General features: G+C 40.0%; 1 protein-coding gene across 2 annotated transcripts in view; it reads right to left on the bottom strand.

Moving 5' to 3' along the window:
- ASAP2 (ArfGAP with SH3 domain, ankyrin repeat and PH domain 2) overlaps positions 1-24597 on the bottom strand; it is a 98299-nt gene that overhangs the window by 23761 nt on the left and 49941 nt on the right. For both annotated transcript variants that reach the window (XM_063125143.1, XM_063125144.1), the window contains exons 7-16: positions 24167-24252; positions 22952-23027; positions 22456-22542; positions 16919-17022; positions 16735-16804; positions 11556-11643; positions 6493-6541; positions 3616-3782; positions 1332-1465; positions 675-769 (exon numbers count right to left, since the gene is read on the bottom strand). In XM_063125143.1, the coding sequence (XP_062981213.1) occupies positions 675-769; positions 1332-1465; positions 3616-3782; positions 6493-6541; positions 11556-11643; positions 16735-16804; positions 16919-17022; positions 22456-22542; positions 22952-23027; positions 24167-24252 (956 nt within the window). The remainder of the gene's footprint in view (positions 1-674; positions 770-1331; positions 1466-3615; positions 3783-6492; positions 6542-11555; positions 11644-16734; positions 16805-16918; positions 17023-22455; positions 22543-22951; positions 23028-24166; positions 24253-24597) is intronic.

The following is a 24597-nucleotide window of genomic DNA, read 5'->3' as shown; positions in this document are numbered from 1 at the left end:
GGTTTTCACCTCATTTGACCTTTCCCTATCATTTCCTTAGAAATTTATGAACCACCTCATGTGTTTAGAAATATGACACAAAAAGGGATAGAAAACAAAAATAGGGGTCTGGGTCTAGCAGAGAGTTCAAATTTTCAGTTACCCTGCCACTGTAGTTTCCTAATAAGAATGAAACACAATAATCAATGGTGGGGTAATAATCAACTCGACAGTTGTTAAACTAGGGGGTACTCCCCTCACAACATGATAATAATCAACCTTGTTGTGGATTAGGATCAGTGTAGAGTTGACTATTAGTCCACGCTGAATTGACTCACTCATCCCCCCCTCTCTCCCCTCTCAGTCCTCCTGCCAGTATCCCATCAGCCATTGCTGTGGAAAATCTATCTTGCCAGCTGGACGAGAGTGGCAGCCACCATTTTGACTGCTTCTGGCTTGCGACTTTGTGGCTGCCAAAATAACCAACGGCGCCCTCCACACCACACGATAACCAATGATAGTTCAAATAGCCAGCTCTGCACAGCAGAACTCCCTCCATACCTCATGACAACCCATGATGGGTTAAATAACCAACCATCGACTATTTAAACCACCATTGGTTATCATGTTGTCTGAACCCAGTCTTAGCCACTATACTATTTCACACCTCTGCATTTTCCATTTTTCATACTTACATATCACTGCTTGGATTGGGTTTGACTAGTTCATCTCCAGGCAGGCAAAATTCCATAATCTCATTGAATCCCGCATTCCCAATATTCTTAGCAAGCTAGTAAGATAAATACCAGCATGTCAGGCAAATGAATTCAGAAGCCATGAATTTTCTCCATTTCCCAAGACAAAGGTGTAAAGTTCACAGAAAAACAGAGTGCTTGAATTCTGCATCTGAAATGTCCTACTTTACAAACAAGGTTCCTTAACAAATAGTAATTCAACAAGTTTATTACGGAAATATTGCATCTTAATATTACAACATTACATCTGCAGTTCCTTTAGAGCAAGGGTGTTGAATTTCTTTTAGCCTGACAGCCAAATTCATTTTCAGAGAAGCTTTCGAGTGCCACATTCCAGTGGTGGGCAGGGCTGAAAGGGGATGGGGCCAAAATAGCAAACATAATGGCATAATTTAGCTTGAAGCTTTTACTGGCAGTAAATAAAGCCTTAAAAGAGGCATTACAAACTTTTAGAATGGGGAAAAACCCCTTGCAAAAGCTGGGAAATCACCAAGACATTTAAGTAAAAGTTAAATCTATAATTGCAGTGATGGGCAGAAATACCCTGACCAGACAAACTCAGCTTTTGAATGACAGAAACATTTTTTTTAGTTTTACCAGCAATTCAGATGTTCCCAGCACATCTAATGTGAGTGACTGCATTCTGGAATAGTGGACACCAAGTTCTCGATGGATTCCTGAACACTCAATGCAAGTTAAAATGCCCAGATTTGTTGAGAGCCATGTAGGATCTGAAAATGAAATAAGGAAACAACCTGGATTACACAGGGTAGTGGAATGACAGAATTTCTTAAAGAATATTAAACTGATTCATACACCCAACAATTAGATCTTGGTTATTCAGGACTAAGAACTCTAGCTTCCCATACAGAGACAGAGAAACATGCATGCACATGCACGCACACACACACACACACACACACACACACGGCAGATTTTTTTTGCACTCTTTTTGAAGAAGTGTTCATACTTTAATTACAGTTGGTTGGATCCAGACTATGTTAGTTGCCCTTAATTCCAAGAGCAATAAACTTAGTTTAGATCCAACCCAATATAAATGGATGGTGAGACAAGGGAAATCAACCCCACAGAATGGGGACCTAGCCTTTATGTTGGATGTGAAGGCATTCTACTGCAATATAATAAACTACATACCAAGTAATAAAAAGTATGAAGCCTAAAATAGAACACTACTACCCAGAGGAAAAAATTACAAGATGTGAATACAAGCAGGAAAGATGGCATTCCTAGTAAAAATTAACTCCCAAACTCCTCTAAGTCAAGAGTTGGCAGAAAATAGATTTCCAGATGTTTTGGAATTCAACTCCCAGCATTTCTGACCATTGGCCATATTGGCAAGGGCTTCTGGGAGCTGAAGCCCAAACATTTGGAGATCTACCTCCTGCCCGCTCCTGCTCTAAGTCAATAGGCTCATTATTCCTATGTGATTGTTATTCTGACTAAATCGCAATAAAACAAACTATAAGTGGGCCCTGCAGCACAGTGCTGCAGTGTGGAATGTTCCTGTACCGACAGACAGAAGAAATGCCCTCTTCCGGGATACGCCATTCCATTTCCCCTTCCTCGTCAACCACCCTGACACTCAGTATTCTGTGGCTATTGAACATTGGCACCTTTCCTACAGATTTATTTATTTATTTTGCAACATTGAGATTCCTGCAGGCATGCTGTTATCTCCCTCTTATTTGCCAATTGCCCTGTTTTGGCTACATAGCTGTCAACACTTCATCTCACTATTAGTATACATGATGGAAAATGCAATTACCTAACAGGCAAAGGTACCATGTCTTGCTCATTCTCTTGGCCTCTTGCTTGTGGGTAATGCCAATGTGACGAAAGGGTAAACCCTAACTTGCTGACTCTATTCCTGTTTGCCACCAAGCAATCCAGCATCAGCCCAGTGTAGAAAGGCAGAAATAAAGCATAGCGCCATGTTGGCTGAGTGAATGCTTCTCAGCGGGGTTGTTCACACAACTCGCTAACCCACACTAAGTGGCTGAATGTGGGTTGTTTTGAACCGTGGGTTGTTACCATGTTGCCTGAACGCAACCAGGGTGGCTTGTTAACCATACAGTGTGGCTTATTTTCTCAAAAGCCACCTTGAGAACCCATGTTTTGTTGTTGGGTTGCTCAGGGTGGTTAACAAGAAACACCTCATGGTTAACAAGCCACCCTGGCTGCTTTCAGACAACACAATAAGTCAACCTGAAGAACACGTGCCATGTTCAAACAACACGCTAACCCACGAACAACCCATGGTTTAAAACAACCCACACTCAACCACTAAGTGTGTGTTAGCGTGCTGTGTGAACAGTCCCAATGTCTTACTTCTGTCTTACAAATGAAGGGAGATGGATACTACCAGTGCTGATTTTAAAGATTTGGGACTGGATTCTGAAACATCAGGGGCAGAAGGAGCACAGGGAAGTGAACCACTCCCAGAATCATTAATCACAAGACAGCATCATGCAGCCACTCAAAAAAAAAACTGAAAATAAATGGGGAAAGAAGCATCCATAATAATATGAATACGTTAAAGCACATCAACGGCCTTTAGTAGCAGTGTTTCTGATGTTTATGTATAATTAGCTTAAATTGTGTTTATATGCTTATGATTTGTTAGCTGCTTTGAGGAGCCTAGGAAGGGGGAGGACAAAAAAATTATAAGTGAAATAAATAAATACTGTATGTAATCTGTTTCTATACTTTTTATGGTTTTAAATTTTGTATATTAGTTTTTAATGTTCCGTGTTTTAATCTTTGTAAACCGCCCTGAGAGTTTCAGCTATGGGTGGTATATAAATGTAATAAATAAAATAAAATACATTAATAAATTATCACATCAACATTTTAAAGTCACCTTGAGCTCCACAATCACAGCACATGTCATTTCCAGGCATCCTCTGTACATCAGAGATTATTTCTTTTGTCAGTTCTTGGACAATGTTGTTTTCTCCTGTGCTGTCATCACCTTTGAATGCATTATTTAAAGCTTCTTCTTTACTGTTCTGTAGCACCGATATCCAGCTTGAAAAACCAAAACAAAAAAGTCACACCTTTTCCCATTTAAAATGGTCCTGGTAATCTGGCTACTATCCTTCAGGAAGAAGATTGAACAAAAGCAGATAAGGATTACAGTTATTTATTTATTATTTATTTATTTAGAATATTTATATACCGCTCCCCAAAATTGAAAAATTTCGGAGCAGTGTACAAGATAAAATAAAAACAAAAACAGAATAAAACAGTTAAAACAAAATTTAAAAGAAGCAAAAACAGAGATTCAAGGCTGCATATTAAGGAAAGGCTTCTTGGAATAAAGATGTTTTTAGGAGGCACCGAAAGGAGTACAACGTTGGAGCCTGCCTGACCTCCAGAGGCAGGGAATTCCACAGGAGGGGAGCCACCATGCTGAAGGTTATGAGGTTTGGCCCTACATAATCACTCAAGGGAGGTAAGATGTTCTCAGATCAACACTTCAGGGTTGGCTGCATGAAATTCCCATCGCAGGATAGGTTAGAGCAGGGGGTTGGCAATGTGGCAACCAAAAGCGCACTGGCACATCTCCCCCCAGGGCCGCCCACCATGTGACTGCAAGGCCCCTTGTGCTGTTCTCCATCTAGCTTGGCTGCCCTTTCATCTCCCAACACGCACACTGCTCTCTACCTCTATTAAGGTCAACAGAGTGATGTAATTGCATTAACAGAGGTAAAAAAAAGGGTGCCCTGCTGAAAAATGGCTTGAGGAGGGGGAGAAGCCCTCACCACCACCATGGACCCTTGGGGCAACAAGGTCCTTGGAGGTGGGTGGACTGCCACCTCCCTCCAGTGTTTTTTGGCCAGGGGACCCTTTCCCACACCTCTGTTAAAGTCAATAGAGCAATATTGCTCCATTGACTTCAACAGAGGTGGAGACAAAAGTGGGGAGGGCACGACAAAAGTGAGAATCCAGAGAAAGAGGGGCACTCCCAGCATTTTATTATTTATTTATTTATTTATTTATTTATTTATTTATTTATTACATTTTTATACCGCCCAATGGCCGAAGCTCTCTGGGTGGTTTACAAAAATTAAAACCATAATAAAATAACCAACAGGTTAAAAGCACAAATACAAAATACAGTATAAAAAGCACAACCAGGATAAAAATCACGCAGCAAAATTGATATAAAATTAAAATACAGAGTTAAAACAGTAAAATTTAAATTTAAGTTAAAATTAAGTGTTAAAATACTGAGAGAATAAAAAGGTCTTCAGCTGGCGACGAAAGGAGTACAGTGTAGGCGCGAGGCGGACCTCTGTGGGGAGCTCATTCCACAACCGGGGAGCCACAGTGGAGAAAGCCCTCCTCCTAGTAGCCACCTGCCTCGCTTCCTTTGGCAGGGGCTCATGGAGAAGGGCCCTTGTAGATGATCTTAAGGTCCGGGCAGCAGGGCCGGTGCCAGACTATTTTGCGCCCTAGGCAAGGTGAGCTATTTTCACCCCCACCCCCAAAAATGCCAATTTTGATTTTTAAGAACATATGTTTCCTGGGAAAAATAAAAAGCACAAAACTTGAAACTGCTAAATTTATTTTAAAGTGCAAGAAATACGTCATGCCAATTATAGCAAACAAATTGGAAAGGAATGTCTATGGGTCTAAAATGCATTATTTAATAGGAATATCACCTCCAAATCATCCCCCACAACTCACACACGCGCGCGCACACACACTCAGCATCACTCACTCCAAACAAACACACGCGTGAACACATGCATTCACTCAAAGACCCCATGCACCCCATTCACCCATACATTCTCTCTCTCTCTACTGGGTGGTTCTAGAAGTCCAAATGTGGAGCCGCCCCACCCCTACCCCAGCGTCCCTGGCTTCGCTTCGGCTGGGCGGGCGCGGGGCACCATCTCGCCCACCCAGGCCCAGCTGAATCCTCGGGCCGGGCCGGCTCACAGCCAACACGCGTGAGTGCTGCGCTGTGCCCGGTGCCCCTCTTAGCTTGGCGCTCTAGGCGGCCGCCTGAGTGGCCTCTATGGTAGCACTGGCCCTGCTGGGCAGGTACATATGGGAGGAGGCGTTCCTTCAAATAACCTGGCCCCAAACCACACACCCCATAGCAATTTGTGATAGTGCCTGGGACACTTTTTCAAAATGTGCCAAAATATTTGCATATCCCTGTGCTAGAGAAAGAGGGAAATCACTCACAGTAGGCTCTAAGAATCTTCCACTGTGGATAATGGACTGCAGAAGATGCTAGTGTTCAACAGTAAGAAAGCTGACTCCTAACCAGATAGAATTATCACGGGTGGCCATTCAAAGTAAGGCTGTTGTATTAGGCCACAATTCCTTGCATTTTATGTATTATCAGGTAAAACTAAACATTTTCCAGATGCCTGAAACTTGATGGCAAAGCATCCTCTAGTTACGGGGAAGTATAAAAATGTTGTTCCCGATTTATATTGACTGTCTTGAAAATTTTCCAATATTTGAAACTGACCAACCTAAAGATCATTTGCTTCTTAAACATAAAATGTCAGGGTTCTGCATTTTTCACACTGCTCCCTGTAAATGAACTGTAATTACAGAAATTTTAGTCTTCCTAGCTGAGTTCATATGCTGGCAAGAATTGAGGGACATCCTTCTCCTCACATAAGAAGCAGTTATTTTATCTACTGTAGACACCACTGTCATTTGCAAGTGAAACAGCAGAGATAACAAAGAAAAACATATTAATGCAACTTACATTTGACAGTCCTGTTCATCCTCGGCTTGGAAATGATACGTTCTGTCATCTGTAAAATGATAAAGTATTTCCAGTGTTAATCCAAATAAATGTGAAGATAGTTCAGTTCATCAGAGCATTTAGGACCATTTCAGTAACTCAACTATCAAATACTTGATCTCACTGCTCAAATTTAAACACCTGGACAAAAGGTAACTCAGGGTTAAAATTACTCATGTGCAGAAGATTCAGCTGGGATTAAGTAGTTCATAAGTAACTTAATCTACTATGGTCTCATTTATAAGATCAAACACCATAAACAGCAAGGTTACAGCAGGCATTAATATGAGTTACGGAATGACATCATCAATAACTGCTAGTTGTATAACTATTTTCCATTCATCCCGTTTCCCTAATCCAAGTGCTCTGGGTCAAATGGGGAAGTGTTTCCATAACAATGCAGTTATTCTCTATAATGATTAGATGCACTATATTGGCTTCCCAGAAGCATCTGAACGGCTTCTGTTGGAAACAGGATAAATGGGCCTTTGTCTGATCTAGTACAGGTGTTTTTTATATTCTTACAGCATGTGTTCCTTATGGCTTACCTCCAGCATACAGTAGTTGTCTTTTCCTATGGTGCTTGGCTGGACCAGTAGGTGGAGTTCCAACCCTCCACCTTCCAACCATGGCAATGCAATAGGCTGTGTGGTGTCCCAACAAACTTCCCATGATAGGCACTGCAATTTGATGGACAACCTCTACCTTTCAAAAGCTTTTTTTTTACTTCCATAGACCTCAGTAGCAACACCACATGCCTTTTCCTTTGTTTTTTTCTTTGCTACTTTTCCTTTGTAATTCTCTCTTTTAATTTCCACAGCAAAATTTGAAAGCCTCCGATTTAAATATTGTAAGCCAAATAAAGAGGTAATGATGCCTCAAGCAGGCCTTATAACAACCCCTTTCCATTTTTAATTGGCAGGAATTTTAAAACATTTTTCGTATGTTGGTCTATCACAGGAGACTTATCTAGTCTATAACTATATCTTAAATACCACGTCTTCTATTGGGGATGAAATACACATACAGTTGCCATCTACAGGAATTCAGGGTACAAAAGACACCTATGTTAATGTATTGACTCAAACTTTACACATCTACTGACAGAAAGTAGTTACATATTTCCTTTTCTCCATTAGCCTCAGATCCATGGAATCCGGAGGGTGGTAGATTACAGCCACTGTATAAAACAGGTCAGAACAGAGACCAGTTTCATACATTACCTGAACCACTGCATTTTATATGTGTACTGCATATACTGTACACATATAGTTGAAGAGAAGTGTTCACATGGGCAAACTGCTTGACCTGAGCACTTCTTTTCAAATGTTGCTTCCACAGCGAAAACATTTGGGAACCTACATGGGTCCAGAAGTTAAATTTGCAATCAATTACATCAACTGGAATGTTTATCTTTATAAAGGAAAAATAGCTTGGACCCAAAATCCAATTACACTCACAACACCCAAAGGAGGAAGTGGTCACAGCAGATCCTTTCTCAACTGGCAGCCCAGTTCTCAAGAACAGGTCTGTATGTGTATAGGAGTGGACACAGGGGGGGATTGCAGATGGGAGGGGAAATATCAGTTGCCTTCCCCTCCCTTTGCAGGACCTTTGGTTCCAAGCACATTATGATCTATGTAATTTGGCAAAGCAATAAACCAGAAAATCTTAAGAATATTTAACTGTAAAATCATGTAAGGAAAGTATGCCTTAGGACATATCTGGCATAGAAACACCATTCAGAACATAGGAATAAAATAAGATTAGTTGCAACAGCACAAGTTGATGACCAGCTGGGGTGGGTGGGCTAGCACTAAATAACCAAGAAGGATGAAGTATGTTTTATTTATTTATTTATTTATTTATTTATTTATTTACTGCATTTTTATACCACCCAATAGCTGAAGCTGTGGCAAGGGCCAGCATTTATCTTGCACCTGATCACATTCAGAAAGGGTCTTAAACAAAAAGGCAGCCATTCTGATTTGAATCCCCAAATATAAAATGGGCAGAGGAATCATAGAATCATAGAATAGCAGAGTTGGAAGGGGCCTACAAGGCCATCGAGTCCAACCCCCTGCTCAATGCAGGAATCCACCCTAAAGCATCCCTATAGGATGTAGTAGCCTGTGGATATTAGCCACATGGCAAGCAGCAGGGATTAGAGCATGTTTTTATCTAAGAGATAGATTTCAGGGATCAACAGAAAATAGGCTGACAATAAATAGAATAAATTATTAAAGGAACAGTGTTAATTTTGAAGCCAGAAGAGAATGGGGGAAAAGAACATCAGTTTCTAAGATATTGTGAAAATGGAGCTAGATGGTTAGGTAAAAGGGGGGAGGGAGAAAGAGAGAGAGAGAGAGAGAGAATCCCCCCCCCAGTTTTAAAGTCTTGACTTTCAGTTATTAGGCTAAATCTGGCTAAGTTGCATTAACAGAAAGTGTTTACTGTATTTTAACAAACAAAAAAAGGAATGCCCCAACCCAACTGAAGAAGGCAAACTTTGCAGACTGATACTTTATCCTGTAAAGACAGTACTTAAAAGTTGCTAAATGAGAGATAGTTATGGCCAATTTTCTAATTCTACCCTGCATCAGAAACAAGTCCAGGACACGCTACTGCAAAGTAGAGGAATATCATGTGTAGCAAGTAGAAAAGAAGAGGGAGCTTAGGAAATCATCACTGGTGTGAAAATAGGTGTTAACAAGTAAACATGTCCCTTTTTCTGAATCTGGGAGATATTAGGGATGCAGGGCCTGGGAGCTTCCAGGGAGTTTATATTCATTCCCAAAGCCCCCAAAGTTGTCCGCCTCTTTTTTTAGAAGGCATGCAGCTTCTATTGAGATGAAAAGGGCAAGGATTTTGGCTATAAGTGGGCTAAGTAAGAGTCAGTATATCTACAGGCCATAACTGGGGTAAGTACACAAAAATGGGTTGCGGCATTTTTAATACAAGTAGATAAGTCTGTATGAGTAATCTGTAAAGCTTCTAACACATCAATCCATCATGTTCCCAATCTCCAAGTTATGGTTTGGTGACTTTATTTACTTGCTCTATTTCTGGTTGCCTATTAAATGTTATTATCTGGGTGACTTACAAATCTATTAAAAAAATTAAACCACAAAATCAACACAAATACAACTGGACAGAGCAGTGCTAAAACAATCAGTATAAAACAGAGAGGAAAGCTAAAAGACCGTATCAGCAGTAGATTAACGATAAACCGATTAAAAATCCCTTAAATTGTGCTGGGGACTGGCATGCTTCCTTCTCCCCCTCCCTTTCACAAGCCAATTTTCCCCTTTCCTTCCATGGCTTGTTGTGACAATAGTTTAGCACTTATTCTAGCTAGAGCTAAGGTTAACCAGGATTGCCTACAAACCATGATTTGTAACAATGCTTTGAAGTGGGCATAGTTTGGACAAGCGTCAAGTACAGCTAATGCTGATACAAAGACTATGCTAAATAATGGTCAAAGTCAAACAACTGAAGGGAAGAAAAGATTCATGCATGCAAGTGTAGAAGGAGGGAGAGAAGGGAATGATTAAATCTAGGACATTGCTCCTGATCTCCGTTAGCGATAATACATCTGCCCCGAACCATTACCAAAACAATCAGAAATAAAGAGAACTAGGTGGGTTTTTTTAAAGTGTACGTCTGCACAATGCTTTTGTAATATTTATGTAGTAAAATGGCAAGTGTGTAGAAAGATTCAACAGACACAGAAAAACAACTAAAAACTACGTACTTTAATCCTAAAAACCAAATGAGAGGATCAGAATACCAGATCAGAATGCTGACATATATATTGTCAGATAGGCACACCAACAGAAAATTTTGATGAAATCCAGTGAAGTTCCACTGACAGAACGTCTTTTGTCAGTGGAACTGGGAGAGGGAGGGGCAATTCACTCTCTCCCCTGAATTCCCTCAAAATCTGTTTCAGAGAGTTGGAGAACCCTCCAAAGCAGGTTTTCAGGGTTGCAGGAAGTCTAGTCATACAAGTGGACTTTGGCTCATACAATGTTGGATTTCACTATGTTGTTTGAGATGGTAGAAATAGTTCCATTTATTCTCAGAAATCCAGGGCTGGATCCAAACTTAGTCATACTTAAGAGTAGACCCGCTGAACTCACTAGGACTTAAGTTGCTAACTTAGGTTCCCATTAATTTTAATTGGTCTACGCTACATATGACTAAGTTTGGATCCAACCTTCAGATCAGTAAAACCCAATGAACCATCAAAAAGCGAATTTGCTCTGAACAGTTAGTAGCTTCTTCAGCAAATAATATTGCTTATTCAAGAATCTGAAATTAGAGGACCAATGCAAAATATATGGCCATTTATTTAGTTTAAATCACTGTATATAATTCAACATATACACCCTTTCTCAAGACCCACTGCCCTTGCCCAAACTGCCCTGTCTCCCAATTTTCCTGGCCCGCCCATTACTTTCCCTTCTGACCTTTAACTCCCTGTGTGGGACTTAACCCTAAGCTAAAGTGACCTTTCATTTCCTTCACAAAAGCTGCACTGTGTCAACTGGCGAGCATTCTTGTGAATATTTTGTGACATCTCAGTTGAGAATTTAGTGGCAACAATGAGTTTTTAACCTATTATACATGTAAAATGCTTTGCCGTGAAAGAAGGAAACTTAAGGTCAAGAAAACCCACAATGCAAAATTTTAGTTACTTATAATTATGTAAGATGATCCCAATCATTTTGAGATTTGATTCTGTAAGAAGTCATACCTGAAACAACCAATTTGTAATGTTGCAACCCAGTGAGGGATCCAGAAACAAAAAATGAGACAAATAAACAAATAGGTTTACTGACAAACATATAGAAACAGTATTTGAGATATATGCTTAAACAAAGCAAGCTGCAATAGAAATGTATTCCAATTGTATAAGACTGAATTTTTGAATTATAGCATTAACTCATTTCTTGAAACAATATGGAGGTATGTAGAACTAACTAATATAGAGTACCTACAGAATTGAACAACAAACCTACGTGATATGAGGTCAAAACATTTTTTCTCTTCTGGGTTTGTTTTCACTTGGCAAGTTAACAGATTGAGCTTTGCAGGAGGTCGGTTTGCCTAATTAAAGAAAAACAAAACAAAAAGGAATATCCCTTAGTAAGAATGCATCAAGAATAAAGACGTTTTCTGTTACCATTGGTTTTGAAATGAAGACTCCTCCTGCAATTAAGTAGCAGACATCCAAGGTGTGCCCATGGAAATTATCAAAGTTGGCAGGTATGTAGTTGAATAAGCAACTAGAAGTGTAAACAATTAGGTCTAGGGCAAATTCAGAGCAATCTAAATCGTAAAGATTAGGTCAAATTGCCACTTCCCATGTTACAATATTAACATATCTACTTCAGAGAGATGTGGGACGCCTATGGTCAAGGATGGATAAATATATTGTAGTTCTAAATTTCCACTGGAATAAATCCTTATAAACAAAGGTGCAACTCATACCGGGGCCATTTATGTCTTATGAAAGAATTGTGCAAGAAGTGAATTTACTTATGAGCCCATTTTCCTGCTGCAACACTCGACTAATAGCATCTAGCTTACACAGGAAACACCTATTTTTGTGATAAGGTACTTTTGACCAAGAGTTGTATTCTTATAATGGGCCCAAAAGGACAGGAAGGAAATGTGACGGTCCCATGGTTTAAAAAAAGCCATACATTTAACATTTGGCTTTCCTACTTGTTAGAGCAGATCAACAGAGCTAGAGACAAATAAATAATTATAGCCACTGACACAACATTAAAAAATTACATATAAAGCCTGACCATAAAAACACAAGACAAAGTAATTCCAAGAGGTGCATTGTGAGAACATCATGGGTTGATGTGCACTGAAACATTGCATGCAGATTCTCTGTGTGGCAAGGTGTAAGAACATGTGTATTGAGTCTGAAGCCACGTCTATGTGAATATATTGCCTCTTTTAACCAAACTGTGGTGGCTCCAGAGTCTCTAATAATGAGTTAGCTTCTGTTTGGTCTCCCCATCATTGCTTATCCAAAGGCCCTGGAAAAAACTTAGGTTATCCCATAGTAACAGCATATGTGAACAGAGAAATCTATATATAACAGCACAAGAAGAAGAAAATGACCATTCCTTCTAAATAGGACGTAAGAATTTGGAGGCACAATTGTAAAAGGTCAGAAGAAAATGGCACCCCACCAGGCAGTTCTTCAAGAACCCAGGGGCTAATTTGATCCAGTCCCCAGTCCCAGGGCATCTACAGTCATTATTATTATTATTATTAGTAGTAGTAGTATTTGTATCCCGCCTTTTGCCCAATTACTGGGCCTGTCTTAATAAAGGCAACACTTCTCAGCGTGGCACTATACAATAGCCATGGCTGCATCTGGGATTAAAGGCAAGGCTTATACGTCATAGGGAATAGCATCTGGTAGGCCTGCACTTTAGCACCTCTCCAGGTACAATAATCTCTGCGAGTGAGGCGCCCTCCAAAAGGCTCTGTGAATGAAAAGAAACTGTCTTCTTTTCAGAAAAAAGGTTGTGAATGACCACACCAAGGTGCCAAATAGAGCAAGAGGAGTTTTAGCTATGATAACCATAAAAGAGCCAATCAGGCCTGACTGACTGAGGCCTGTCCTGAAAAGCCACAAGGCTATATTGGTAAGCCTTTATTCAAGGAAGAAATTCAGAGCAGGTAGCTGCTGTGCTTATTCTTAATATGCATGAAGGCAAAGAATGATCAAGCCTTGAAGAGGCTCTTCCAATATCCGGGACATGTGCAGATTTTGCAAATACCAGAATTTCAGTTTCTGGTAAGCGTTTCTAACTGCATACAGGAAAAATGGAAGGCCACACAGTTGGGTAGAGATCATGAATGCTCAAGTGAATAGGGTGGATTGTAAAGACGTATATGTAGTGATTTGTTCCCCATGGACCACTAAATTGCTCATATTGATATGAAACTAACATTTAGTACCAGGTTGATCTTAATTCTTGCACATTAAAAGACAGTCCAGAGGATACTAGTGAATATTTATCAGCTGGTAAACAAAAAATGATTGCAGTGGTATTTCTTTTATTAATTATGCTTCTTGAAGACTTGTTTCATTAAAGCTTGATATATTTTAGGCTTATTTTTTCTGGTAATTTAGAATCGTTTAGTCAGAAAAAGACTGCACTAATTCAGGATTAATAACAATGAAGAAAACATTTTTAGCACTGAAAAGGAGGCTTATCAATCATGTACATAGCATATAAATTCTTCCCATGCCTGCTTTAAAGATGGGAAGCCCAGAAAACGTAGAAGGCACTAATCTAGTAATATTTACACATGACAAAAATCTTGATTAATATTCAGACCTTAGCAGAGAAGTTCTTAGAGCACCCCTGCACCAAGAGAACACTTAATCAAGCAATCCGTCCAATTTTAAGGCAAAGCGTACACACACTGACAGAAGTCAGGGTTTCAAAAACCAGTACTGATTACCAAAGGAATTCAGGCCATAACCCTAACCTTTACTTTCCTCTCACCTAGGAGAATTGTAGTTGTACTCGGTGGGTGGAAAGCTGATCCAAAATAATTTTACTTTCTAAATCAAATCTAAAATCCATCTAATGTTGGAAATGAGCCATTTTCCAAGTGACCGTTATTTTATACAGGGATTGTTTTTGTGAAAGGAAACGCATGTCAAAAATATACCTATGGTCACTTTTCTACACAGAAGCTCTATAAGGCTGTAGTCCTATACCAACTTACCTGGGAGTAAGTCCTGTTGAACTCACAGGGACTTACTTTCCAAGTAGACATATACAGGATTGTACCATGAGTACTGGAAATTAGTCCCATGTGAAACTGCTTTAACTAACAGTGGGTAAATTCAGACAAATCTCCAAACCATGGTTTGTAGGACTAGAATCAAATTGCAGTCTCATGGGCTTCCCACCTCCCTTCTCACATCCACTTCTTTTAGTTTCCTGTTTAGTACTAACCACAGCTTGCTGTTAGGTCCAAATCAGCAAACTATGATTGGTACTTGCCTCCAAATAGAAATTCGAAACCATAATTTGAAGTGGGTTTTGGAGGACATGCACTAACTAGTTTGGCAATTAAGATGTCATGGCAAACTATGATCAGTGCTAAATCATGTTTGGGAAGAGAGAAAAAGAAGGGGAGATGAGAATGTGCAAGCTTGCAATTTGTTCAATTTCCTCCAAATATGATGAGCTAGTGTGAAGTAACAGCAACCAGAGAGATCACTGTCTCACAAATGAAAAGAAATGGCCAGTTTACTACTCCGCTGATTTTAGAAACTACATCTAAGCAGAAACAATCAAAGCAAAGAGAAACAGTGTGCCCTTAAGATAAACCAATTTGTAATAGCATCTTGCTAAGATGCTTAGAATTAACTGAAAGGAGAAGAGGTGGTTTCATGGCTTAACATTTCCATTTTGGATATCAAGCAGCGTGACTGAAAATCAATTTTATAAAAATAAACACTGAAAAGTCGATTAAATTATATATTAAATCAGTTATATGTGTTCCTTAAATAACATGGTTTAAAATTATATCTGAACATATTACAAACATATTAAGGTCTACAATCCATGACCTTTTGTCACAGGCCCTGCTGTCTGCTTTTCGATGTGGAAGAACCAATTATGGTAAAAGGCCAAGCATTATAAACCTGACACAGTAGGTGATATATTGTATCTATGGACTGTATGAACATTGGGATTTTGAACAGCTTAAATGTTTACTTTTCATTTGCAGATTAACAGTCTGCCCAGTAATTGCAAGTCCATGTTTCTAGAAATGTTTGCGCACTTAGACTTCAAGCAAATGAACTTCTTAGAGTGCAATTGTATGGTCCCAGGAGAGCATCCTACAGAATTGTTTGGATTGCCCTCCCAAAGTCATAGAAACCACGACGACTTTGGGAGAGAGACTACAGGATCCAATTCCTCCCCCGCCCCTTTGCAGCCACCACAGAAAGAAGTGCATGGCTAGCTTTCCAAGGTCACAGTTGCAGCCTCGAAGGACCTTGTTGAGGAGAAAAGGGGGACATTCCAGGTGATGGAGATGGGAGGGGAGGGGCCCAGATTTGAAAAATCCAGCTGAACAAACTGGCAGCAAGGCAGTGGGTGGGGTTTTTACTGGCGCCTCACAAAATGCAGCACAGGGGAGGGGTCAAAAGTGGTTCCTGGACCCCCTAAAATTGCCTAGTCTTGATTCAAACCAACAATTAAGCATCTTTGTTTATTTAGCAGAATACATACTAGCATCAAGATCAGAATTTATTTTGTTTCCTTAGCAATTATTTTCTGATCGCATGACAAAAATATTTGTCTTCCCCATGTGCTAACCTAGAAAGATTGAAATAACTTTCATTCCAGCTCTTTCCACATTTTTTTAAAGTATGAATTGAAAGGAACCTTTATTCTATACAGGATGCTACAATAACAAGTTTTTCAAAAACATCAACAGTCAAGTAACTTCACAGCATGTTCACAGGTCACTGTGGCAAATTGTGGGTTATTTAACCCATGATTCACAGGGATGTGTGCCACCTGCAAGCCACTTCCATTTTCTGCATACAACCTTGGTCCATTTGTAAATTGTTGAGCGTGATGTGTTAGCTGGAAACACTGGTTATTGAGGGGCTAAACAACCCAGCATTTAACCCATGGTTTGTTGTTGGGTTAACTGCTGGGTTGTTTAGCCCCTAAACAATCCATCAGTCTGGGTTTGCAAATCATGCTCACAACCTTTGATCAGGCAAATCAGTGGTTGTTTACAGGAAGTGGCATGTGCACAATGCTGCACCTGGGCAAATTGTTGGTTAATTAAGTGACGATTTAACACCATTACATGCAAATGGGCCTGTACTCTCCTCACTCATCTGCACAGAATAAGGCCCCATTATTTTTATCAGCATAGTAAAATATTTTACTGTTTTTCATAATCCATCATCAGGCATAATAACAAATGAGTGGGCATATTTCATACCAAGTGTATTTAATTCTCATAGCAATTTTGCCAAGTTAAAAAAAAGATATAATCATTTCACTGAATATGCTCTGTAAAGAATCTAGCTGATTCCATATCTATAAATACAACTGCAGCCTAATTTGGCTTTTTGCATTAGCAACAGGCTGTGTGCATAGAATACTATAAACAAATACTTACTGTACCATGGGAAATTGTAAGGAAACCATTTTTAACTGTGCACTTCCTCTTCTGCCACACTTTTCTGATTCTGTTTTTATTAAAAAAAGAGACAAAGCGATCTAAATTTTGGTGTAACTTGCATTGTTGCAGAAAATCTCAAGCAATTTTCTACTTTTTGTTTTTGAAGTACGATTATACATACCCATCACTCTTCTTGTAGAGGCTGCCATCTCTTTCAGTGCCATGCTCCTTATTTCCCTGAGGCTGATGTAAACTGTACGTTGTACTCTGACGGAGCTGAGAATCCTACAAGAATGGGGGTACAGAAACTGGTTACAGAGCACTACGCCTCATATCATTTCGGCTCAACTATAATGAATTCTCCCGAACCCATTATTCATAACCATAGATAGCCCAATTGAAACAGACAGACTTGCTTAGATTACAAAAGATGCACACACAACTTTAATTTTTCTCCTCTGCAGCAAAATGGGCAATTTAGGTTAGTATCCAACTGTGTATGACGCTGCACTAGCGTAAACCAGTGTTTACACAACATAACTAGCACTTGTTAGAGCAATGGGGAAAAGCAGCAATTTGCTGTCGAAACCCAGCAGCAAATTGCCCTAGGAAACTCTAGTTCCATTGCACATGTGCCAGTTTATGCTGGTGCAATATCCGGACACCAACACCCTCAAATATTCTGCAAGCGTTATATTAAGACAATCCCACAGATATGAAAAAGCCTCCTTCAAATACTAATCAAGATGCCCAGATGGAATGACTGTGGTGACCCAAGATTTGTCCTACTTGTTACAGCCACACATAAGTAACTGTAGAAAACCTCAACGATTAATTGAAGCATAAGATTAGCTGACTCTCAGTGCGCTAAGCTCAAAGATTTAGAAATCTATCAGATTACTCTTATGCTACAATACATTTTGCAAAATAGGCTCCCACTAACTCATTTATCAAGTTGATGAGATATATGCTCTAGTGAGATACCTTTTGTTTATAAGCAGAAAGAGCAGATACTATCTTAATGAGTAAGAAGTATTACTCTCAATATTTCAAATAATAAATACTGAACAGAGACAACATTTCGAGAAATCAACAAACAAATACATCTCTCACACATTTCTCATAACACAACACAAAACACAAGACAGCCCCAAGGGATTCCTAGGATGACAAAAGCCAAGCAACTGGATTTCAGCCTCCTCAAAAAAGATTTTTGAACAAGTGAGATGTGCAACAAATTGCTGCAGTATGGAGTGCTCCACTTCAGGATTTCAGAAACTCTATTCTATTTCTGCTCCCCTCCTGTTTTTCTGGTTCCCCCACCTCCATGCCTACTGAGCATGATCATTTCTCATTTGGGCTATTGTTTGGGGGGTTTCTCCCTCCTGGAAGTATTTTTCTAAAGATTTTTTGTACTTCTGAAAACCTTGGTGGCTCCTCCAACCCTTCTAATACCTCCCTCTTTTGTGTGGATGCTGCCATTTTGGCTACATAAGTACTGGCACTTGGAGAATTCAGGTAACTACTAGTATATACAATGATTTGGCTTGCATCCAATTCATCCACATTAAATTGTTCACACAATTTGCAAAACAAAAAACAGAAGAGACAATTGGACAAACAGATCCTTTAAGAAGAGAAGGCCAGTTACTTTAAATGAAACATAACAATCATGCAATGTACTATTTATAAAAATGTTCAAAGGACTTACTCTCCTAGACTTCGGTCACAAAAGGCAAATGCATTTTAGGAAGAAAAGAAGATCAGTTGCAGTGCAAAAACAAACAGTATCAGATAGTATACCAGAGGGATATAGTAACAGATTAATATATATTAAAAACCTAATAATACATACAGATCTGAAACCATGCTTTTGTGCATATACTCATGACTGGTTTCCCAAGTTAAGACAGATTATCCAAGTTATTTCAAATCAGATTTTATCCTCAAAAACAAAAAACCCAAGCCCCCCTCCAAAAAAACAACAACCCAAAAATCCCATTAATTTTAGGAGTAGTTTACATTACGTGCCTACAAATGTACCCTTGGTGGTACTCTAGAGACCTTCATTCAGGATTAATGCACTTGAAAGCCATTCAACATTTCATTGTATATGTAGCAGCGGTTAATACTACAAAACCAAATTAGACATATAGTTGTAAATGCTCAACTTCCTGCTTATGAGCACCAGCTGCTTCATCCCAACCAGAAAAGGAAACTACCCCCCAAGGATGCTTTGTCTAGAGCTTAAAGCTAGCCTTCCCCCAAGCTGGTGCCTGCCAGCTATGTAGGACTACAACTCCCATCATCTCCAGCCAGCATGCCCAGTGTTTGCAATGGGTGTGGATGGTGGGAATTGTAGTCTACCACACCTGGATGATGGGGTTAGCTACCATAACCCAACAAAACCAAATGCGTGTTCAAGGGCGTACTAAACATACACCAAGAAGTTTCTTTGAAGTTCCCACTGTACTAACAGTGCTGAAGACTCCAATTATTTTTACTTCATTTCAGCAGCAGCCTATGCACAGAAGTCATCCTCACTACTGTTGTGACTTACAATCAGCAACCTGCACACTTTCTCACATAGAGAGGGGATAGCTAGGTTGAGAGAGGCAGTGGAAAAGGCTGCAGAGGCACTGAATCTTGGCATTAACACCAGGCCTCAACAGATCAGCTAAGAACCCACCACAGCAGAAACCTCTGAGCAACAACCATCCGAGACAGAAACCCTCTAGGCCACCAAGAGTTTCATTCTCCTCAGGGCCCGTTCACCTATCACAGGCAACATACCTGGCAGGAAACAGTAGAGACACAATGGACTGCTAGGATCCAGGCAAGATTATTGGCCCTTTAAAGCCTTCCAATCTCAGGAAGGGGGAAGAATTCAAGAGGGTATTCAAGGCCATGGAGTATATAAGGGCCTACAAACCCAAGAACCCATCAGAATTAGTTGTCTGCTCTCTGTGATCTGTCCAAGGTACTGAAAGACCTGCCTCTGACTGACCCTGATCTTCAGACCATGTATCATGGATTGAACCTGCACCACTGGCAATATAGTAACTTTTCTCACCGCCAACTCAAAAAACCCTTGCTGAACCTGCTTCCTAGTCTCAACTATTCTGCGAGCTGAGCTTGCCATGACTGGACAATCACATATAAAACTGTTGGATATTGGCTATGAAAATTCACAAAAGTGTGAGATGAGAGAAGATCCTACTGCTAAGACAAAACATAACCATCCCTTATTCAGATTAAGGACCTCTAGTTCCAACATAGGTATAACCAGAATGACTTCAAGTGGGGAAAGGGTCATTTCTAGTTATAACCAGAAAATAAACTCTTAAGGCTTTGAACACATTGATCCAACCATTTAAATTTTGCTTGATTATAAACTAATTTACTTGAAACTTCTGCATGGGTTGGCTTCCTGCTCACGGTAAACTTGTCAAGGGAGACAATGGTGATAGGAAATACTAAAACCAGACAGCTAAGACTCACTTTACTTTGCACATGAACAGGGCTTTGGCTCAAACCAGGAACCTCACATCACTCCTGCTGTTTGTATGCAGTACACACTAAGAATATACACTAAAGGGGAAAGGATGGGGATCTCTACAGAGGAAAGAGACCTCAGGAAAATCCTGCTTCAAAAAATTAACTGTGTCCCTCCCCCAAACCCCAGAAACCGCCAAGGACTGAGAGCTGCACATGGGAACACTGGCATCAGAAAGCAGCACAGGTGTGTACTTTCACCTGCTGGAGTGGGGAGTTAAGATTAAAGACAAGCACACCACTTGTTTCCCTTCAGCCTGGATCCGAAATCGTGTTTGGAGAACGTGCATTCCCCAAGGCATGCCTTTTCCAAGCCCAACTCATCGCCCACACTAACTAACTCTCTCACACACACTGGATCTTTAAAACTGCAAAACAGAATGCCCCCTCACAAGTTAAAGTAATGCAGCATAAACTCAGTCATCATCCATATGTGCACCCGAGAGCAGATGCAGTCTATCTGCCCTGAACCACTTCCCATGGATTACTCACATCCAAATGCGCTTCCCCCAACCATGTTGGAATGTGCATTTGGACAGGCCTTCCGCTGAAAGTGATGTGGATGGAAAGCATCTACGTTGAGATTTGCATCCCATTTAGACCTCTGGTTCCTTATCCAGCATGCAAACCTCCTTCGTTGGATCAGGTAAGGAAGCATAGAAGAAGGGTGGAAAAGGAGGTTAAAAGGAGAAAACAATGTCCCCATTCAGACAACACGCTAAACCATGCTGCTTTACTACAAAATGATTAACGGAATGAATTAACCTTAATGCATTCCATTAACCATTTTTTAGTTAAGCAGCATGGTTTAGCGTGTTGTCTGAACGGGGCCACTGTCTCTGACTTTACCCTGCCCTTAATTTTTTTTGGGATAGGATTTAACAACACAAAACGTACGCATGGATCACACTCATGAAACAGTGATTCCCCCCACCCCTGCTGCCCACAGATCTACACTCGCTATATTGAATCTATAATAATAAAAGAGGTTATGCGTCTGTCCGTCCGTCAGCACCATAGCTTCAAGACCATGAACCTTAGCTTGCATATTAAGGGAGCTTAGGGTTATTTTGTTTTTATAATGCATTAATTACTGTTAATTAAAATGTGCCCATGTGATTGAAGCAGTAATATTTTAAGTTATTAAGAGCACCTTTCCCTAACCAGTGCCCAGCTTTGCAGCTGATACACTTTGAAGCCATATAAGATTAGCAGGCAGCAGCCTTTGCAGTAGTTATACTGCATCCTCCACTCTGCTATGGGGCAGCTTCCCTCGTGGGAATAGAGTTGACCTTAGGGGTGCCAGTGGGCATACCTACACTCACAGGGTGGGCCCAATGTGTCCAACTCTGACAGCTGTGTAAGTTTGCTGAAGGCTTTGCTATATCAAACCAAGTGCTATTCCCACCCATGCAAAGCCAGGTCCGTTCGCTAGCGTTCAATAAAGCTGCACAGGTCACATCTTTGAAAGGTTTTATCTCGTAACCAAGAACCTGCCCTAATGACAGATGTATACTTGGGTAAAAAGTGTATCTGAATTCTTTAATTTTTAATTACCAGTCTTCTTACTATATCCAATTTTTTAAAAAACATACTGCTTGCTCAGTCTTGCTCTTTGTTAAGTCGTGCTTTCAATTTCAGAATGAGGCCTAGTTCCAATATCCATTTTGTATCCCTAGCAATTTTTTTCCCCAAATGGTACCAGTGAAATGTATGCAGGTGGCTTTTTTATTTTATTTTATTGTCTAAGCATGCCATCCACATAATGCGTTCAAAGGTGGTACAGGATCCACCGCACAGCATTTGCCCTTGAAGAAATCACATGGATTTGTCACATTTGACCAAAAATGTTTTTCACTTGTATGCATTTCTGGGAACTATTCCAGAAGCCATCACATGGATGCAAAACATGATATTTGAACTCTCCCTGAATATTTTTTTTTTAAAATCCCTGCAGCTTTAGAATCTGTACTATAATTCTTCAGTGAAAAGGAAGCTTTTGTGCCAAAAGGGGTTGGGGGGAGCCTTTCGGAAGTTCTCTAAGAAACCTTAACAAGATCACATTGAACCTAAAACAAAGGGCAATCATTTAATGCAGTCAATAAAATTGCAAATGCTCCCATTAAAATTAGAAAAGTATGTTAAATCACCTTACATGCTCACCTCTTTCTGATCAACCTGAAGTGCAGATTTTAAAATATCCCTCAGTTGAATCAGTTGCTTTCTTTCTTCATCCTGCACTTGTTTTATCTGAAGTGGAGATATAAGCATAAATTTGAAATAAAATTTTAGGACAGTTTCTCATTGGTGCACAATTTGGACCTGTGCAGAAGTAATGCTCCTGATCACTTAAGCATGGCAGAAGCTGGCTGCAGGATAATATATTCTACTATCTCCAGCTCCTTCCTCCCTATGAGGCAATTCCTTCTGCCTTTCCCACTTGGCCTTAATTGCAGTTATGTGTTACATCAACACCAAGACTGATGATAACCAGGACTTGAAACCAGTGAGGGTTTTTTTTTTTACGTGTAGGGGTGTTTCTGTTGTTACTGCTTCATTTCAATTTCAAAAGAATAAGTTTCGTGAGCCACTTTAAAGACTTGGTTAAAAAGCAGGATGCATATTTAATAAGTCATATGACAGACATGTGGCGACTTACTGTATGGAGGTCTGTGGAGAGCTTTTCTATTGAGGGCTTGAGGCTTTCAACTGCTTTCAGACCATCCTGAAAGAAGCTTTGGAAGAAAAAAAACTTTTTTTAAAAAAAGAAAACTGTAACGATTAATTTACAATGCCTGAATTCTTCTGAGCAGACAAGGCACAAATGCTTTGCTCAGCATACATTTATACATTCCACGGTACAGGGGTGAAAGACACAGCGACAAGCAAGATTCCGTCCTCTTGGGATAATGATGGTCAGCCTATAAATCCCATCTCTTATGGGAGTTCATTTTCAGAGAGTTTCATGACAAGCTAGGATTCAAAGCAGGAAGAGGACATGCAATACAAAAGGACACCACTGATTCCTTAGGGCTGCTTTTAGAGTGATGTTCCTTTTGCTAGGATGTCAGAGGATGAAAACCAGGATTCTGCCATTTTCTCCCTGCCCTGCAATACTTTAACTACCGCAAGTCTGAAGAAGTAACATGCAGTTCCATCATAGAGGCATTCAAAATGCAGCCGGACAGCCATCTGTCAGGTATGTTTTAATGTGGATTCCTGCATTGAGCAAGGGGGTTGGACTAGATGGCCTTATAGGCCCCTTCCAACTCTACTATTCTATGATTTTATGATCCTCACTCACACTGCTAACCATTCAACAACAAAGCAAGGAACAACATACAGAATGTAAAATGTCCTGGTTACTTGATTGCTGGCGGTGTACTCCACTGCAACATTACAAACATAAATCCTCTGGTGTGTGACTAGTTAAAATGAGTGAGTCAGGGCTCCCAGTACACAGATTCTAATTGTGTATTTTTTTTCCTGAAAAACAGAAACTCATGTCTCTTGCTAGACACACTCTGCAAAACATGAAAGCTGGCACAGCAGCCTCTGTCGCTCCCTTTCACAATGTGATTGCTAATCATGCCAAATGGCCATGTGGAAATTATGAACGAAAGGCAACTGCGTGCCATGGTATTATCTCAGTCTAACGCCTCATTTCATTTGAAATAATACACCAACAACACAATAATTGACCTTTTAAACCATTCAAGTCTGATGGATGACAAGCAGTGAAATATGGACAGCTGAGCTGCATAGATTTGTACATGCTTCTTCAAAAAGTGCCAGTGCTACAGTATGTCACAGAAACTAATAGGAACAATGTTTTCAGAGAGCATACAGTTGCCAAGTCATATATAAAACATACTTGCACTGTGCATGGAAGTACTTGATCAGGTTTTGAAGCAAGTCAACTCCTTTTTTAATCTTGATTTCATTGACTTTCAACAGGTACTGTTAAAACAACAATGCACACGAAAAGAATATTAATCACTGTTTCAGAACGACAGTCATAGGGCTAGTGATAATTAAATCATTTAATACACTTTAGTGAATCTTAGGAATATCAACACTGGGGATGAAATCGCCCAAGCTATATGCTATTTTTGTGAACCGCCCAGAGAGCTCCGGCTATTGGGTGGTGTAGAAATGTAATAAATAAATAAATAAATAAATATTGCTTCCGACATCCAACATAGTCAAGTGATGCTACAGGTGATGATAAAAAGGACTTGCTCTGTATGTTTAAGACTTTATTAAACAGAAGCTCTCCCTGCCACATGGCAAACCACTTTTGAA

The sequence above is a fragment of the Elgaria multicarinata genome, chromosome 4 (assembly GCF_023053635.1).
Source record: "Elgaria multicarinata webbii isolate HBS135686 ecotype San Diego chromosome 4, rElgMul1.1.pri, whole genome shotgun sequence".
Classification (NCBI taxonomy): domain Eukaryota; kingdom Metazoa; phylum Chordata; class Lepidosauria; order Squamata; family Anguidae; genus Elgaria; species Elgaria multicarinata.
This window is presented reverse-complemented; position numbering and strand designations above follow the sequence as displayed.